General features: G+C 44.2%; 1 protein-coding gene across 1 annotated transcript in view; it reads left to right on the forward strand.

The window, feature by feature from the left end:
* Positions 1 to 17,525, forward strand: part of HERC2 (E3 ubiquitin-protein ligase HERC2) — an 81,492-nt gene that overhangs the window by 55,277 nt on the left and 8,690 nt on the right. The window contains exons 61-85 of the mRNA XM_089643359.1: positions 69 to 348; positions 1,040 to 1,200; positions 1,542 to 1,737; positions 2,494 to 2,720; positions 3,157 to 3,409; positions 3,744 to 3,890; positions 4,233 to 4,400; positions 5,914 to 6,011; positions 6,175 to 6,492; positions 6,940 to 7,067; positions 7,155 to 7,307; positions 7,389 to 7,603; positions 7,829 to 7,923; positions 8,049 to 8,155; positions 8,335 to 8,512; positions 8,588 to 8,711; positions 8,848 to 8,977; positions 10,354 to 10,460; positions 11,570 to 11,697; positions 11,772 to 11,921; positions 13,166 to 13,285; positions 13,369 to 13,558; positions 14,335 to 14,529; positions 16,582 to 16,754; positions 17,258 to 17,388. Of these exons, the coding sequence (XP_089499485.1) occupies positions 69 to 348; positions 1,040 to 1,200; positions 1,542 to 1,737; positions 2,494 to 2,720; positions 3,157 to 3,409; positions 3,744 to 3,890; positions 4,233 to 4,400; positions 5,914 to 6,011; positions 6,175 to 6,492; positions 6,940 to 7,067; positions 7,155 to 7,307; positions 7,389 to 7,603; positions 7,829 to 7,923; positions 8,049 to 8,155; positions 8,335 to 8,512; positions 8,588 to 8,711; positions 8,848 to 8,977; positions 10,354 to 10,460; positions 11,570 to 11,697; positions 11,772 to 11,921; positions 13,166 to 13,285; positions 13,369 to 13,558; positions 14,335 to 14,529; positions 16,582 to 16,754; positions 17,258 to 17,388 (4,172 nt within the window). The remainder of the gene's footprint in view (positions 1 to 68; positions 349 to 1,039; positions 1,201 to 1,541; positions 1,738 to 2,493; positions 2,721 to 3,156; positions 3,410 to 3,743; positions 3,891 to 4,232; positions 4,401 to 5,913; positions 6,012 to 6,174; positions 6,493 to 6,939; positions 7,068 to 7,154; positions 7,308 to 7,388; positions 7,604 to 7,828; positions 7,924 to 8,048; positions 8,156 to 8,334; positions 8,513 to 8,587; positions 8,712 to 8,847; positions 8,978 to 10,353; positions 10,461 to 11,569; positions 11,698 to 11,771; positions 11,922 to 13,165; positions 13,286 to 13,368; positions 13,559 to 14,334; positions 14,530 to 16,581; positions 16,755 to 17,257; positions 17,389 to 17,525) is intronic.

The following is a 17,525-nucleotide window of genomic DNA, read 5'->3' on the forward strand; positions in this document are numbered from 1 at the left end:
GGAAACGTTTTCTTATACTCAAAATTCGGATCTCTTCAATACTAATGATACCCGGCCAACATCTCAAGGTTTACGCATGGGGGGATAATGACCACGGGCAGCAGGGCAACGGCTCCACGGCGGTCAACAAGCGGCCCGGCCCCGTGGTGGGGCTGGGGGCCTACCCCTCCCCCACGGCAGCAGCTGCGAGTGGCGCGGGGAGCCCCCCTCCCCCCTTGCTGAGGGTGGCGGCGGGGTCTTCGCACAGCGTGGCGTGGGTGGTGCCGCGGATACTGAACATCAGCGACAGACCGGCTACTCCGCTACCATTTGGACTGCAGAGAGATCCGCTGGGCGCACAGACTTTAGGTAATCATTTATTATATTTCTACTTAAATTCCTGCCCACTTAATTATAAACCACATATATTATATATTGTCTACTCTCATTCTCATGTCTAAGAACAAACTGCGTCCTGTTTTATATTATGTTTTAATTTCAATGTTCTTGTTTTGTCCTGTCCTGCTTATTTTTTGTTTTGTCACTTGAAGTGAAATGACACTCAACTGTGCTATATAAATGCTATGTTATTATTATTATATATTATTTCAAATAATTCATTATGCAATTTGTCCATAGACAAAAAAATCTCAATGAAAATTCCTTTTTCAAACTTTCTTCAGGCCGGTATACCAACTCCCTGCCTGGTAAAGTACTCCATCATATTGATAATATATTGATAAAGTCCAAATAAACACGCCATTACTTGACATTACATCACACTTACATGAATTTCCAAAGAAAAACAAACAAAAACAGGTTACATTCACAAGGTCCCATATACTATTGTACAATCAATGTGTTTATGAGACGTGTGGGATAGCACTAACCTCCCCATATCCTGAAATAAAAATTATTATTATTATTATAAAATGGCCACCGTCTTGAATCAGAAATGGTACATGTAAAAAAATTTGCAGACAGACGAATTGTAAAACGTTTGAGTAAAAACAGGACTCCGTTATGCTTTTGCCTTTATACAAATGGTTTGTGTATTTAGGCATCTACGACAATGAAGAACCGAAGGCGGCTAAGGACGCGCCCGGTACCAACAAACAGAGCCCGCTGCCTTCACTTGCGCAGCAAGTGCTGTCTCTGGAGCCGCTGGGCTGCCGCCAGTACGCACTCTCGCTGCTGCTCAACGCCGCACACATCTTGCAGGTAACCAACACGACTAGCACAACAGTTAAAAATAACCTGAATTCTTACATTCTTCCTTAGTGTCAGGAGTCAAGGATTGGAAACACGACCTGCCAATACTAATAGCCATCCCAAGCCAAGGTGTAATTTACCGTGCTCACATCTCATATCTAACCGAGTATTTAAACCTTACCCCAGCACTCGGGGCACGGCTGGGGTGGACCTTCTATTTCCCTAGATACTCGTGAGACCAAAAATGGACCAGGGGGAAACCAAGGGGGAGATCACCTCAGTGAAATGTGAAATAGCACAATGGGCCTCTGTTTTAATAAATAAATAATATATTCTTCGTCTGGTTTCAGGCCCGCTCCCTGATAATAGAAGCCCTGCGGCCGCACTGCGCGCTGCAAGGAGACCCCCCGCTGCCCATCCCCTTGGACTGCGCCAGCCCCTCCGTGACCACCATCCTCGGCACGTCGGGCCCCGCTGTGGGACTGCCCGCGGCCCCTGCCGCTGGGGGGACGATGGTGGGGAGCGCAACCGCTATGGCCGCCAGTGGTAAGCAAACTGCTCACTAGATCTTTAACTACATCCTCTCCGTACACCATACGTTATTTGAATACTGGATAGTCTCTATAATCTGAACCCACTATAATGTGAACTACTGGGTGGGTGGGAGGAAAACACAGTATAGCATCTACATTAAAAGGTTCTACAAAATGTGAAACTCTCTATTATTCCAAAAATCCAGCTGTTTCTTAGCTGCCCCGATACTTGAGCCTGTCTGATATACTTACATCAAGCATTTCAATAGAGTCTTTACTGGGGAGGGTGCTTCCATCAAACTGCAGTCATTGATCTCCCTATTTGACATGCTTGGGTTTTAGAGACGTTGAAACTGACCAATTTGGCCTTACCCCAGGCACCAACCTTCTCGAGGTGGTGGTCAACTTTTTGTGTCAAAACTTCTCGAGATGTTCTGGCATCATAATCATCATGGTTCGATTCTCGGCTAATTTAAAAAAAATGTATATTTTTAAAAATATATCTTGATTTTTCACGCTAGTATTGAATGTTCACTGTTCGTTTTATAAATTGCCAACTGAAACTGACTATTGATGAGGTCCGGATTATATGAAGGAGGAAAAACAGATGTCGGTATATTCACTCCACATATGAGGCGACTGAGTAATGATTAATACCTGCACTAATACAATTCTGTATTGCATCTGGGAACTAATGTACTGTTTGAATGAAGGATTAAAGTTTGTAGTTCTATAGTTTACCATCTCTTATATCTTTCTGTTTTGACAGGATTAGCGCTCAGCAGCACAGGTATGGTCGCTAGCGGTACCATGATGGCCGTCAGTGGCAACCTGATGGCTGGCAGTGGCAACCTGATGGCCGCCAGTGGCGCCACGATGGCCAGGAGCGGCTCCATGGCCGCCAGCGTGGCGGGCACCAGCGCCGAGATAGAAGAGGAGGAGGCGGCGAGGGAGGGTGGAGGGGAAGCTCCGGCTGATCTACATAATCTCGTCACCGTAATTATGTCTTATATATTCGGGTTGTGGCTAGCATCCACTGGGTACCCAGAGGCCCTGCCGCTGTAGGCGCCTACAGACTGGAGGGCCTCGTTGAAGTGAGGTTAGCTGGCCAAAATACGACAAAGGGAAGATTATAATATATTTATTGTTTTTAAGTTAAATTTCTAGAAATCCATTATATTTTTTTATTTCTTTTATATACTCAATAATATTATTATTCAATTTATAAAAACAGTATTTATTTACAAAACTTCATACGTTACGTATAATAAATCAATAAACTTATTGGCATCATGCTCGACTCCTCGCAAGGTAATATCGGGAAGAGATCTTAAATAAGTGTTTATATGCTTTTAGTTATTTTTCCCTAGAGTACGTTTCGCCCCAGCTTTGCCGTGTCCTAGTAATTATAATATGCCATTTGTGATTGTAGAGTTCGGTGAGCAGCCCGCTGAGCGCGTCCATGAGCTCGCGGCACTCGGCGCGCATGTCAGCCAGCGCCGTGTCTGTGGCAGCCGCCACCATGCCGTGCCCGCCGCACGACGCGCCTCTGGTCAGCCTGGACGACTTCACATCGCTGCTGGGCGAGCGTGAGGCGCGCGCACTGCTGGACCTGCTGCGCCTGGCCGTGGCGGGCCGCGTTGAGGCCCCCAACGCTGTCAATGTGCTCACCAACGTGCTGCAAGGTAACACCAACTTCTCTGGCTTAGACAATAATTTTCATCTTATTTTGAAAGTCGAGTGTACAAAATTTCATCAAGAAGTATTAAAATTCTACTTTAAGGGGGAGAAAAGGGAGTGGGGGTGAATTTTCGTAATCTTTTGTAGACGCGTGTGCAAATTGGTTCAATTTCGGATTAAAACTGATTTTTTAGAAACAAACCTCCGCCGGGACACTCTTCTTTGTTGTATATATAAAATAATACAACGATAATTTCATATCGAAAATTATACAAATCGAAATAATGGCCAAATTCTCAGGTCTTTCTAAATAAATAATGTGTGCTGTTTGTGTTGCAGCCATGTCAGCAGGAAGCGAGGTGGTGCAGGACGCGGTGCGTGAGGCGTGCGTGCTCGAGCTGGAGCAGGCCGGAGCCGCGCCGCCCGCCCCGCCGCCCGTCACGCAGGACTCGCCGCACCCGTACCCAGACGACTGCTGCCTCACCGGTGAGCTAATAACCATCAGCTCCCCAGATGGTATATCCCGTACTTGAGTCGCGGGTAGTAACTGTACTTCTCTGTGTGCACCACTTTATTTTACATTTACACATTTTCAGTGAAAATATTTGCAAATATATGTGTGACACACGTCCGTGTAACGGGATAAAAGTTACCAAAATCGCCTTTAATGTGCTTTCTTAAAACAAAATGTTTTCTGTAATTGAATTATTATTTATTAATATAGTGCTTACTTGGAGAGATAAAATCCTCACTAGATCTGAATATCCAGGTACTTCCCTTCTTAATCTCTTGAGCCTGATTACATTATGTTATTAACATTGTCCACAGGTGAGGTCCGCATCCCAGGCGCGGTAACTTTACGCGTAGAGTTCGACCGGCTGTGCAGCACGGAACGGCGCCACGACCCACTCACGCTGTCGGACGGACACGCGCACGTGCTGGCCACGCGCTCTGGCCGGGACCCGCCCGACTGGGCGCCCGACGTCATCATACCCGGTACATATATCACACCTTGACAATGACTGTAGAAGGTTGAAATAAATTAACTATGGCAACACTGTGTGACGCCGATCTTGGAACAAATTATTTTATATACAGATGTGAAGATAAGAGGGCTTCTGAATTTTATTTTTTGCTTTTAGTTTCTTCCACAGTTTTTATTTTGATTTAACTTATAAAATATCTTCTTTGATATTCAAAAATTTCCATGCAATTGCAAAAAAATAATAACGAGTCACATAGCACGGAGAAGATAATATTCTTATTAAAACGACAGATGAAGCTTAACCTCTCCGGTGTGCCGCTGTTGCTAATAGGCACAATCAAAAAGTAATTTCTCTGGGTATTCTGGGGAAACTATTTATGGTAGATTATTATAAACACACGCTGACGTGTACCCGACTTTGCTGGGGGTTATTCTTAGGAGATAAACATATACCTTCGCGGACTTGTCTGCAGCCCTTTTTAAGATATACAACTCCATTGTACATTATTTTGATGTTTCTTATAAGGTTTAGCCAGCGTTAGCAATGTAAGCGCATGAAAATATTTTATTTACGACTTGATTACAAAACATCGACTTTTCTCTAACTTCAATAAATATATAAATGAATGTATTATATACATAAATCTTTCGGAAGAAATTCTCTAAATGATAGTGAAAACCCTATTAAAATCCTTTGCGTAGTTTTGAAGAACTAACGCACAAACAGACAGACGCGGATAGCTGCCTTATTTTATACTATTTAGAGAGTAAAACGGTACAATTTACAAAAACATTATTTTGCAAAAAAACAAGTAAGAAAATAGAATCAGCTGAAAATTTAGCATTGGTGCACCAATATACAGTTTATGACATCATTTTACCTAAATAGGCAAAAATTTGCAACAAATAGCTGGATGAGAAAACCATTCCCTAAAGATTTCCAAATATCCTACGAGTAACTTTTTTTTTTTTTTTTTTACAATATTACCGCACAAGAGTCCCAACTGCTCCCGTCTGGAGCCAGTGAGACTATGGCATCCCCAATTGGGGTATGTTGTGAGGCTGAGGGTATTGGGGAGGGGAGGGAGATGGGGAAGAGGAAGGTGGGGAAGTACCTGGCTATTCAGATCTGGTCACCAAACACGGCTAAAGCCATTTCAAGCAACGTTTCAATTCTGAATGGTGGTCTTACACCAGGGCGATACTGAGAGTATCTTCCACTCTGGAACGTGCCGCAAATATACTATATATTATTTTAAATTAATTAATTGTGAAATAACACAAATTAATCAAAATAAAATTTATTTGCGCACGCCGGGTTCGAACCCGCGACCTTCGGATCTGTAGTCAAAAGCGTATACCACTAGACCACGCCGGCCGTCAAACGGACCATAATACTTTTTTATGTCATTTTGCCTTTGAACCATCTGTTTGTTGCCATTTAAAGCAATTTCCACAACTTTTTGTGAGCTATCTATGATAATTTAAACTCTGCGAAGAAGTAATTGTTTTGTTGTTTTTCAGGCGATACCCTAAAATGGCACTTTTCAAGTGATGGGTCAGTCAACGGGTGGGGCTGGCGCTTCGTCGTGCATCCTGTCATGGCTTTCCACAACCCCAACGTAAGACTTGTAGCTTGTTCACCCACGACTAAACTCCATTATATTATGGACGAGGTATCATTCGGACCTTTTTACAACTTTTTATTTCATTTGAAGATCATAATAGTGTTTTACAGTTTGTAAGTTGTGCGAGTTTGTTTGATTATACCCCGTGTATATATAGGACGTGGGATCTGACCGCGGCGTGCTGTCCCGGGCGTGCGTGGAGATGGCCATTCGACTGCTGAGCGCCCCCCTGCCCGCCACGCACCCCCTCACCCCCCGGCTCACGGCCGCCTTACTGCACTGCCTGCTGCTGCCGCGCCTCAGCGGGTCGCAGAACGCTTGGGCGGCCCGCAAGCTGCGCGCGCAAGTGTCCGCCGGCGCCGCCGCCCCCGAGAGCGCGGCGCGGCTGCTGCCCGCGGCACTGCTCGTGCAACACGACTACGAGGAGCCGCTCGTCCGCCAGGGCAGCCAGCTCATGCACTCGCACTACTTCAGGGTGAGATGCTGACGTTACTGCTATTTCGCTCATTATTAACACCCTTTCTAAGGGCTTCTACATAGGAATAAAATTTCTTCTAAAAAGAAGAAATGTATTCAGTTATGTATAAAAATACATATAATCTATTTAGTGATAAATTGAAGATTTCCACTGACTCACCATAATTACTTCCCTCCAGCAGTATTCTGGGCAATGATAAGTACATAGGGTAGTTAGTCCCAGAATTTCTGAATTGCCATAAATCGCGAATTCTAGTATTACATAGTGGAATCTGAAAGCTTATGTGCTAAGTTTATATGCTGGAATACCCTTTTTAAAACTTGAAAGTGTAAGACTTTGTTTTGTATTCTTTCAATAGTTTGTACATGAATATTGTAATATGGAATAGATGTTGTTAAGTGACTCTTAGAGTGATCTCTGTTCTAATGCATTGTGTTTTTGAAGGAGCTGGCGGCGCTGGCATGCGCTCTGAAGCTGGACAAGTCGCTGTGCGTTGGCCCCGAAGCTCCGCGTTGGGGCTGGCTGCGCAGGTACTGCCTCGCCATGCGCACAGCCGAAGCTCTAATCAACAGGTAAACCTTCTCACTCACTAATAAATGTACAAATGGACACAAAAATAACCAAGGGGTTAACATATAACAATACTCTGAACATTGCAGGACTCCTCTGCCGCCTTCATTCTGCACCGATGTTAGGAAGCGCATCGCGGAGCTGGGGGCCGACGGGCCCGAACCGGAAGGCCCTGTACCCTGGGAGGACCACTCCATCCTCAGCAAGCAGCACGACGAGCAGCTGCTGCAATGGCTCAACAAGTCAGTCTGTCTCTCTCTGTCCTTTGGATAAACAAGAGTCCGTGTCATCTACTAGTACTCCATGGTGTGTGTGTGTTGCAGGAGACCCCAGGACTGGTCGCTGTGGTGGGGAGGCGGGGGCGGGGTGGTGTACGGCTGGGGGCACAACCACCGCGGACAGCTGGGCGGCGTGGAGGGCGCCAAGGTGAAGCTGCCCGCTGCCTGCGAAGCGCTCTCTGCCTTGCGCCCGGCCCAGCTCGTGGGCGGCGAGCAGACGCTGCTGGCCGTCACGCACGACGGGAAGCTCTACGCCACAGGTACCTAACTTCACTATTACTCCTACCCAAAGGTGGCTACGCGTAGGTACATGCAGAATGGACAGAATTTCTCATTATAATGCTAGATGTCGCTACTGTTGTTTTGTTTTGTATGATATTTTATATTATGAACTTCATATAGTCGTCTTGTAATTTTAGGGAGTCAATGAGCCTCTATTTCCCCAAGCATATAGCCCTCACTAACCTACTTTGTTTATATTTTAGGTTATGGAGCAGGAGGAAGACTTGGAATCGGTGGAATAGATTCTGTTTTGGTTCCCACTCTGCTGGAGTCAATCCAACATGTGTATATTACAAAGGTTAGTCCTACATCGTAGTACCACTTGTGTTATTGATTTCAATATAGGTTTGAGGATTTACCCCCATGTTGGGCGCCACTTCTAATTTAATTCTATTTGGTTACAATTGTGTATTGTCTGCGCAGGTGGCCTGTAACTCGGGAGGAAAGCACTGCCTGGCCATGACCGCCGAGGGGGCCGTCTACAGCTGGGGAGAAGGGGAAGATGGAAAGCTCGGCCACGGAAATAGGGTGTAAGTTATTTATTTTTTTGTTGACTCTAAACAGTTTTCAAAGCGTAAAGGTTAAAATTCCATCGCAAAAAATTCCAGGATGAATGATATTAGATCGCTCACACGAAGAACGCTGGACTGGTTAAATGTATATATCTTGATCAGTGTTAAAATGAACTTGTTCCTTGTATGTTTTGCAGTCAGTACGACAGGCCCAAGCTGATCAACGCGCTTGTGGGTATCGAGGTGACGCATGTGGCGTGCGGGGGCGCACACTCGGCGTGCATCACGGCAGCCGGGCAGCTGTACACCTGGGGCAAGGGGCGCTACGGCCGTCTGGGCCACGGGGACTCGGAGGACCAGCTGGTACCAAAACTGGTAAGTCCGCAATCTAAAAGTGTGTACAGTTTACCCAGGTTTGCAGTTGAATAAACCGATGCGTGTATGTTGCAGGTGGAGGCGCTGTTTGGGTACCGCGTGGTGGACGTGGCATGCGGCTCGGGCGATGCGCAGACACTGTGCGTTACTGACGATGACAACGTCTGGTCTTGGGGAGACGGGGATTATGGCAAACTGGGTGAGTCATCAGTCCACTATTACCCTTTAGTATTGTTTTTTTTGTTAAATATCGGTGTTTGTAATGAAAAATTTTGTCCCACTAAATTAAATTTCTACATTACATTGTACAAAAGTGTTTTTGTTTATGGTTCCAGGGCGCGGTGGGTCTGATAATTGCAAGGTTCCACTGCGGATAGAGTCCCTGGCGGGGCTGGGAGTGGCAAGAGTCGAGTGTGGCTCACAGTTCTCTGTGGCGCTGACCAGGTCCGGCAGTGTCTACACTTGGTGAGTTGTGTTGTTATCTTCAATGGTTCCAGGGCGCGGTGGGTCTGATAATTGCAAGGTTCCACTGCGGATAGAGTCCCTGGCGGGGCTGGGAGTGGCAAGAGTCGAGTGTGGCTCACAGTTCTCTGTGGCGCTGACCAGGTCCGGCAGTGTCTACACTTGGTGAGTTGTGTTGTTATCTTCAATGGTTCCAGGGCGCGGTGGGTCTGATAATTGCAAGGTTCCACTGCGGATAGAGTCCCTGGCGGGGCTGGGAGTGGCAAGAGTCGAGTGTGGCTCACAGTTCTCTGTGGCGCTGACCAGGTCCGGCAGTGTCTACACTTGGTGAGTTGTGTTGTTATCTTCAATGGTTCCAGGGCGCGGTGGGTCTGATAATTGCAAGGTTCCACTGCGGATAGAGTCCCTGGCGGGGCTGGGAGTGGCAAGAGTCGAGTGTGGCTCACAGTTCTCTGTGGCGCTGACCAGGTCCGGCAGTGTCTACACTTGGTGAGTTGTGTTGTTATCTTCAATGGTTCCAGGGCGCGGTGGGTCTGATAATTGCAAGGTTCCACTGCGGATAGAGTCCCTGGCGGGGCTGGGAGTGGCAAGAGTCGAGTGTGGCTCACAGTTCTCTGTGGCGCTGACCAGGTCCGGCAGTGTCTACACTTGGTGAGTTGTGTTGTTATCTTCAATGGTTCCAGGGCGCGGTGGGTCTGATAATTGCAAGGTTCCACTGCGGATAGAGTCCCTGGCGGGGCTGGGAGTGGCAAGAGTCGAGTGTGGCTCACAGTTCTCTGTGGCGCTGACCAGGTCCGGCAGTGTCTACACTTGGTGAGTTGTGTTGTTATCTTCAATGGTTCCAGGGCGCGGTGGGTCTGATAATTGCAAGGTTCCACTGCGGATAGAGTCCCTGGCGGGGCTGGGAGTGGCAAGAGTCGAGTGTGGCTCACAGTTCTCTGTGGCGCTGACCAGGTCCGGCAGTGTCTACACTTGGTGAGTTGTGTTGTTATCTTCAATGGTTCCAGGGCGCGGTGGGTCTGATAATTGCAAGGTTCCACTGCGGATAGAGTCCCTGGCGGGGCTGGGAGTGGCAAGAGTCGAGTGTGGCTCACAGTTCTCTGTGGCGCTGACCAGGTCCGGCAGTGTCTACACTTGGTGAGTTGTGTTGTTATCTTCAATGGTTCCAGGGCGCGGTGGGTCTGATAATTGCAAGGTTCCACTGCGGATAGAGTCCCTGGCGGGGCTGGGAGTGGCAAGAGTCGAGTGTGGCTCACAGTTCTCTGTGGCGCTGACCAGGTCCGGCAGTGTCTACACTTGGTGAGTTGTGTTGTTATCTTCAATGCGTTAAACAACTCTATATATGTGTATCCAGAAACTAGTATTATTTGTGTTTGCAGGGGAAAGGGTGACTACCACCGGCTGGGACACGGGAGCGCAGACCACGTGAGGAGGCCCAGGAAGGTGCACGCGCTGCAAGGCTACAAGATCATATCCATCGCCACAGGTAACCAACAAACAACGCATAATAATCTATAATACATACATTGCTACATGACTCATGTATCGTCAATAACTTGCATTAAATAATAACTTAGACTAATACAGCATTCGACTTTTGTGAACCTGAAATATTTTGACTGATTTCTTATGTGTATTCAAAGGTACTTGCGCCGTAAATAAATATAATAACTAGTAGTTCTGTGAACAGTGGACCTCGTGTCCAAAAGAGTGTTATTATTGTTAAATCACCACACATTTCTGCGTAAATCAAATTTTCACGGCTGATTACCGTCGTGGCCGGCCTTTTAAATTCGGATATTCGACTTAAATTCGTAAAAATACTATATATTTCCACATAAATCGAGATTTCGCAGCTTATTTCCGTCACATCTCGCTTTTGAAAGTCATTTATTCGTAAAAATATGATTTATTTCTGCGTAAATTGAAATTACTATTTCCGTCGCGGCCGGCCCCTCAGAAATTCGTAAAGATTCGATATATTTACACGTAAATCGATTTTTCTTGGTCGATTTTCGTCAGCCGGCCTTTTAAATTAAGATATTTTGTGTAAATTCGTAAAATTAAGACATATTTTCGCGTAAAACGAATTTTCTCCACCCTTCAAACTCGAATATTCAAAATAAATTTGAAAAAATATGACATTTAAGTGGAAATCGATTCAGATTTACAAATGTATAAAAAAAAAACTAACTAACTGTCTCAATTTAAAAAATGCAATCAAGAAAGTCCAAATAAACACAACAATTTCACATTTGAAAAAATAATCTTTTTACTGAACCATTAAAACGGCTACCATCTTTAAACGGAAAAGTAATGTACAAACAATTGAAATGCAAAACAATCAAAAGTCAAGACTACGCTCAATGAACATGAGGGAGAAGTAAAAATGTTTGGATGTGGAAATGTTCGATATTCCTGATTCTCATTTAGTACTTAAAAGCTTACAAATATATCCTTAATGTTCTCACGCGAGAATGTACGGCGAGTGATATGGTGAAGCAGGCCAAGCTCACATATAGGTATATATTATCAGATTATAGTTGATGTTTAGTTAGCTGGATTTGATTTAATGTGTCTTATAATGTGTTGTAGGATCCCTCCACTGTGTTGCATGCAGCGATGCCGGGGAGGTGTTCACCTGGGGCGACAATGACGAGGGCCAGCTGGGAGACGGGACCACCGCCGCCGCCCAGAGACCCCGCCCCGTCCTGGCTCTGCAGGTAGTATCTTGCATTATGGTTTGAAATGGGTTTCGTGTTAACAGTAATGATAATGAGTGTATTCTGTTCCCCAGTCCAAGAAGATCAGCATGGTGGCGTGTGGCTCTGCCCACACGGTGGCGCTCTGCCGGGAGACCCCCCGCGTGCCCCGCACCCCCTGCCTGCCGCCCCTGGAGCTGCACCTCCTGCACTCGCTGCCCGCCCCCGCACTGCTCAACAGGCTGGTGAGCTGTCAATCTTTCTGATAGGGTTATGTGCGCTCATATGTATATGCTTATGTGTATTCACCTTAAAAATACATTTCCTAGAAAATAAATGGCTTACGTTTTTTGTTTAAAATTATTCACTCCGAACTAGACTTGTGAACTTCTGCACCTATTCAACTTGAAGTACCAAATCGAGCAACCAGGCAAATTATATTATTCTGCAACAATAATTCCGGTTCTAACTAACACATACTCTTATTTCTCATGTTCATACACTTGGATTACTATTGACATCTTAATAATATGTATATACAAATTCTGGTAAGGAGACGAATGAAAGATGTTTGTGGTATCCTATCAGCGGCTTTATTGAGTTAGTCAGATTACAGATTCCAAATAGAGTAACCAGAGTAGTCACAGTTGTTGCTGATGATAAATGACAATGTCGTCATGGTAGTTGTTGTGCATCACGATGGGATGCTCGTAGGTCACATCACGGTGGGATATGAATCCGTGGTCCACGATCACGGCGATGAAGTTGGTGGCTCGACAACACGTCGGTGGAGATGGACTTGCAGGTGGTGTTCACCACTGTTGAAGACCTGGGTCTTCCTGGTACTCCAGTGTGAAGTAAGCCAAAGGTACGGTGGTCCTGGTTGGCCGATGATTGTGAGCTCGAACCGCAAGCAAAGCTGATATGCTTGTAAGCACCTGCGGACCTTTGCGGGAGGGGGGGTTGGTGGCGCGGTACGCGTTCATGGAACGCGGGCGCCCGTCGTCAGTTGCAGCTGGACACTTGAACGAGACTGATCGACTGAGTACTACCGACTGACTGCTAGGTATCGCGATGTGGTATTTATATGGTCACATGCGCCTTGTAAAATCTTGAATCTTTCAGGCCGTAAATATGTAGGCTAGCGGATTCGCTATTATTCTAGATAGGTACTACGCTGCTCTCGAAGATCTCGGGCGCTCAATGTACTTTCGCCGAGCATCTCGTAAGTTCCCATACGATGTAGGTGTGATCGATGTTCTAGATCTTTCTAGGAAGTACCAGGTATTATTCTAGTGGCTGCCATAACATATTATATTCACTTAAATGCACTTTTATATATACCATGTCTTATGCTATTTTTTTTTTTTTGTTTTCTAAACATTTACAACTCTTGTTGCCTCTATATCATGCAGTAAATCATGTAAAAGCCCAACAGGGTGTTCATAATTAATAAATAAATATCTTAATCTGTGTGTTTTGTGCTCAGGTACTTCTGCATCAGGCCGCAGAGATGATTATACCCGTCATTTCCATGCTAGCCGCCAAAACCATAGAAAGGCTGCGCTCACTGCTGCCTTACCACGCTAAGGAGGCCGCCTTCAGGAAGGTTCGTCTCATCTTCTCTTCTGTTCTGTTCGATGCTGTACCCCCATTGGTGCCTAGGTAAACAGTTCCTCGATCTGTTCCCAGGTGGTGATGAGCACCATGGTGCGCGACCGGCAGCACGGGCCCGTGGTGGAGTTGCGGCGACTGGCCCGCCGCGCACGAGTCGGCCCGCAGCCCTCGCGTTCTGTCTTCGCGCAGATGGTGCAGCGCCTGCCTCTGCTTACGCACGAGGCGCTGGCCTTGCCGCACCGCGTCTGGAAGGTCAAATTCGTGGGTGAGTCATTGTGCCTCGGTTCCATAAACAAGACCTTCAAGGAAATTTATTAATTTATTTTAAAATGGTATATTACAACAAAAAAATAACAAATTAGTTCTTGATCAAATTGTGATCAGCTGTAAATAAATAAATGAAGATTGTGTTGTCTATTTGATGGTCATCAAAAAAATATTATGAAGTTGAAACATTGGGAGGCGGGTAGGGGTACCACCTTTCCCTTAGGTCATCCCAAGTGATTCGCTACGTTTGGTGACTTGGCAGGGGTACCCGGGTTCATTGAGTGAGGTGTGTCCAGGTCTTGGTGACGGCCAGCTGCATTGCGGGCCGAATGGAGAGAGGTCGGCTTGGGGAGACCCCTTGACCTCTCCAGCTCCATCGTGTTGCATCGCAGCGGGAGGGATAGATTCGTAGGTCACTCACTCCTGGACACACTGGCCCCTTCCTGATTCCCGTCCTTCCTTTCCTTATATCAACCCCACACAGTTAGAAATATGATGAAATATATGCGGCTGGAATCCTTTGTCCTCTCAAATTCTTCTAGAATACAATTTAACACTATCCCAATCGTTCATAAGTCCAAATGTATTGGGAGAAATATTAAACGAATCTATATGCAGAAAGTATTATGGGACTCATTCACTGGTGAGTACATAGCATTGGCTGAATGAAACCACTACGTCATCTGTCCTATTCACATTACAGAGCCATCGCTGCTACTTCAGCAGCCTCTAGAATTGTTTTCTCCAGCTATGTTTATGCTTGTTGCGTTGCAGGCGAGAGTGTGGACGACTGCGGCGGCGGCTACAGCGAATCCATTGCAGAGATGTGCGAGGAGCTGCAGAGTGGCGCGGCCCCACTGCTCATGAGGACACCCAACGGCCGCGCCGACCAGGGAGCCTCGCGCGACTGCCTGCTGCTGGACCCCAGCGCCTGCACCGTGCTCAACCTCAACATGTACCGCTTCCTGGGTAACGCGCAAACACATCTACCTAACCTCATTCTACATACCAATTGTACTTTTTTTTTTTTTACATTACGAAAATATTTTTTGAAAATAACGATCTTCGAAAAAGGACCATTTTTTTAAACCTGAAAGACAGGTCATAATTTATGGGTGCAAATTTATTTTTTAGTAAATACACAAAAATCATTTTTTAAAAAAGCCATCCAGAAAAAGATGCCAATTCGTGGGAATATCCCCAGATTGCGGGGAATTTCTGAGAATTTAAACCGATTATGTATTTTGTGATGTGGGGAAAAAGCGGGGATTCTACAATATGAGAACTATGTAACTTATACCGATTACAAAAGCATTTCTGGGTTATCCTACCATATTGAAAAATAATGTTTACAATTACAAGTAAGAAAAAACTTTTTTTTTTTTTCCTTTCGCAGCAAATTTTTGAACAAATTTCTATTTTGCCTGAAGAAAAAATAAAACCCGAAAATGAATTGATAATTAAAAAAAATGCAAACTTACGCAGAATTTTGTTTAATTTTGGAGGTAAAGGAACTTGTGGGTATTTTAGAACATATGCATTGGCAACCCTAGTTATAATATCTGTCAAATTTCTATGATTTTCTACGGCTTATAATATTATGCCTTCAAATAATAATTACCAAATATCGCCTATTCAAAGGCTACACGTAAATAATTAATCGGGCTAAATACATTGGTTACCTCAACGGCGAAATAAAGAATTGTCTTTTTATCAACATGTCCGTATTATAACTACTCACATGTACATAGTAACAAAACCTTATAGGCGTTCATAAATTACTATCCTTTTGACGTAATGTAAGTTAAATGCAATGACATTGGCAAGTTTGTCCGCGACTGACGGCTCATAACACAAGTTTGCACAGTAAACGCAGCGTCATCTCTGAACGATCAAATCATCTAATTTCAGCCATCTTTTAAATCATAAGATTACTTTATAATTTCACAAAACATTGTTCGCAAAAGTGAAGTAAATGATGTCATCATAAATAAACTATGTAATGTCAATGGTCAAATGTCAAATATATTTGCATAGATGTCAAAAGCAACTATAATAGTGTTGCTATGTTTAAAAATAAAATCAGTGTGGAATTTTATAAAAAATATATCAAAGACGGGACATTTTTATGTTGTGACGTCACAAGGTAAAAAAACAGATTTATTATTATAAAAACTATATATTTTATAAAAAATTTTTTGACAAATTTTCGTAATCTATGAGGCCTATTATATAACCTGTCAGCAACATTATTGATCCTATCCAACATGGCTACATTTCAGTACAAGATATATGGTTCTAAGTATTGAATTATACATAGTTAATATACCTATTACATATGTCCTTAAAATATTGTGGTAATATCGTCTGGGATTAAAATTATACTTCATAATCCTTTCTAATAAACAAAGAATATTAAATAGGAAGAAAGTGTGTGGAGAGATGAAGAGAAAATGTTTAAATCAGTAAGTACAAGAAGGTCACGAATTGTTATACCATTAGAATCTCTTATTCTGTAACAACAAGTGGAAGTAGGTTCGACATCACATACTTAAATCTAAACTCCGATTGTTGGGTATTGAGCTTGATGTAAAGATTAATTCTGTACAATCTTATATACTTGAGGCCATAAGTGGGGTTACTGGTCACTCCGATTGTTGGGTATTGAGCTTGATGTAAAGATTAATTCTGTACAATCTTATATACTTGAGGCCATAAGTGGGGTTCCTCAAGGGTCCCACCTCGGACCAATATTATTTTTAATATTCATTAATGATATTATAAGCAAATGTAGAGATGTTAAGGTCCTACTATTTACAGACCTTATCTGCCTCTCTATTCACTTTTCACTTTCAGATAGCCTTAATCATTGTTTTCTTTTCACTTCACCCACACTTCATTTCCTCTCGTATATATATTGTTGTGCATCATTGGTATTTGTTCTTTGTAATTTTTATGTGTACAGTGTTAATAAAATAAAAATAGAATATACTAATGTAATATTGATTATCTGTATGGCAGGCGTGCTTATGGGTATAGCCATCAGGACGGGGTCTCCGCTGGGCCTGCACCTGGCGGAGGGAGTGTGGCGCCAGCTGGGCGGGCAGGCGCTGCGCCCTCGCGACCTAGCCGAGGTGGACGCCGGCTTCCTGCCCGCGCTGCTCTGCATACGCGACATGGCGCCTGACCACAATGTGAGAAACTGCTACATTACTGTCACACTCTGAGCTGTAAAGCATTGATGACTTTGCTAATACTTTTGATAGACGTGTGTAGATGTCACTTCTTAAGATATAGAGATAATAGAGTCATCGATATATTATTAACTCTAGATAATTCGGCCTACCTTTAATTCGTCTAATTCCGTCACCTCGCTTCAAAAGCATAATATCTTGGGATACAAATTTGCTCCTTGCAGACCAATAAAAGGTAAAAGCAATGCTTTTTACCATCTTTTGATTGCGAGGTAATTTACTTTCTTTTTGGAACATCCTCACGCCCTGTCTACACGACTTTGTTGGTCGATAGTCTACCTACATTACAGTCCAAAAGATTATAGTATAATTTAAGAACAATGCCTTCCTGGCTGTTCTAACTCCCCCTACAAAGTGTTTTCAATCTCCTACAATCCGAGGTCATCACTCAATAGTCCTTAAAGTAATGCATCACAGTCCGTCTAAAAGTAATATGTCTGCAGGAGTTCCAGCAGCTGGAGTTGCCATTCTCAACTCCTTCAGCATCAGGCAGAGAAATCCCCCTCTCTCGGAGATACCGCCGCATCACCCCGGAGAATCGTCACGAATACGTCTCTCTCGCTCTCAACTACCGGTGAGTTCAAGAACAAACACTTTTTTTTATTTATTATACAAATTGAAATAAAAATCTAAATATTCAAAAGTGTGATTAAAATACATGTCTAATTTATACCTATTATTATTTTATCCAAGATAAAAATCTAGAAGAGT

The sequence above is a fragment of the Hesperophylax consimilis genome, chromosome 19 (genome assembly GCF_061612785.1).
Source record: "Hesperophylax consimilis isolate HC1 chromosome 19, BYU_Hcon_1.0, whole genome shotgun sequence".
NCBI lineage: Eukaryota > Metazoa > Arthropoda > Insecta > Trichoptera > Limnephilidae > Hesperophylax > Hesperophylax consimilis.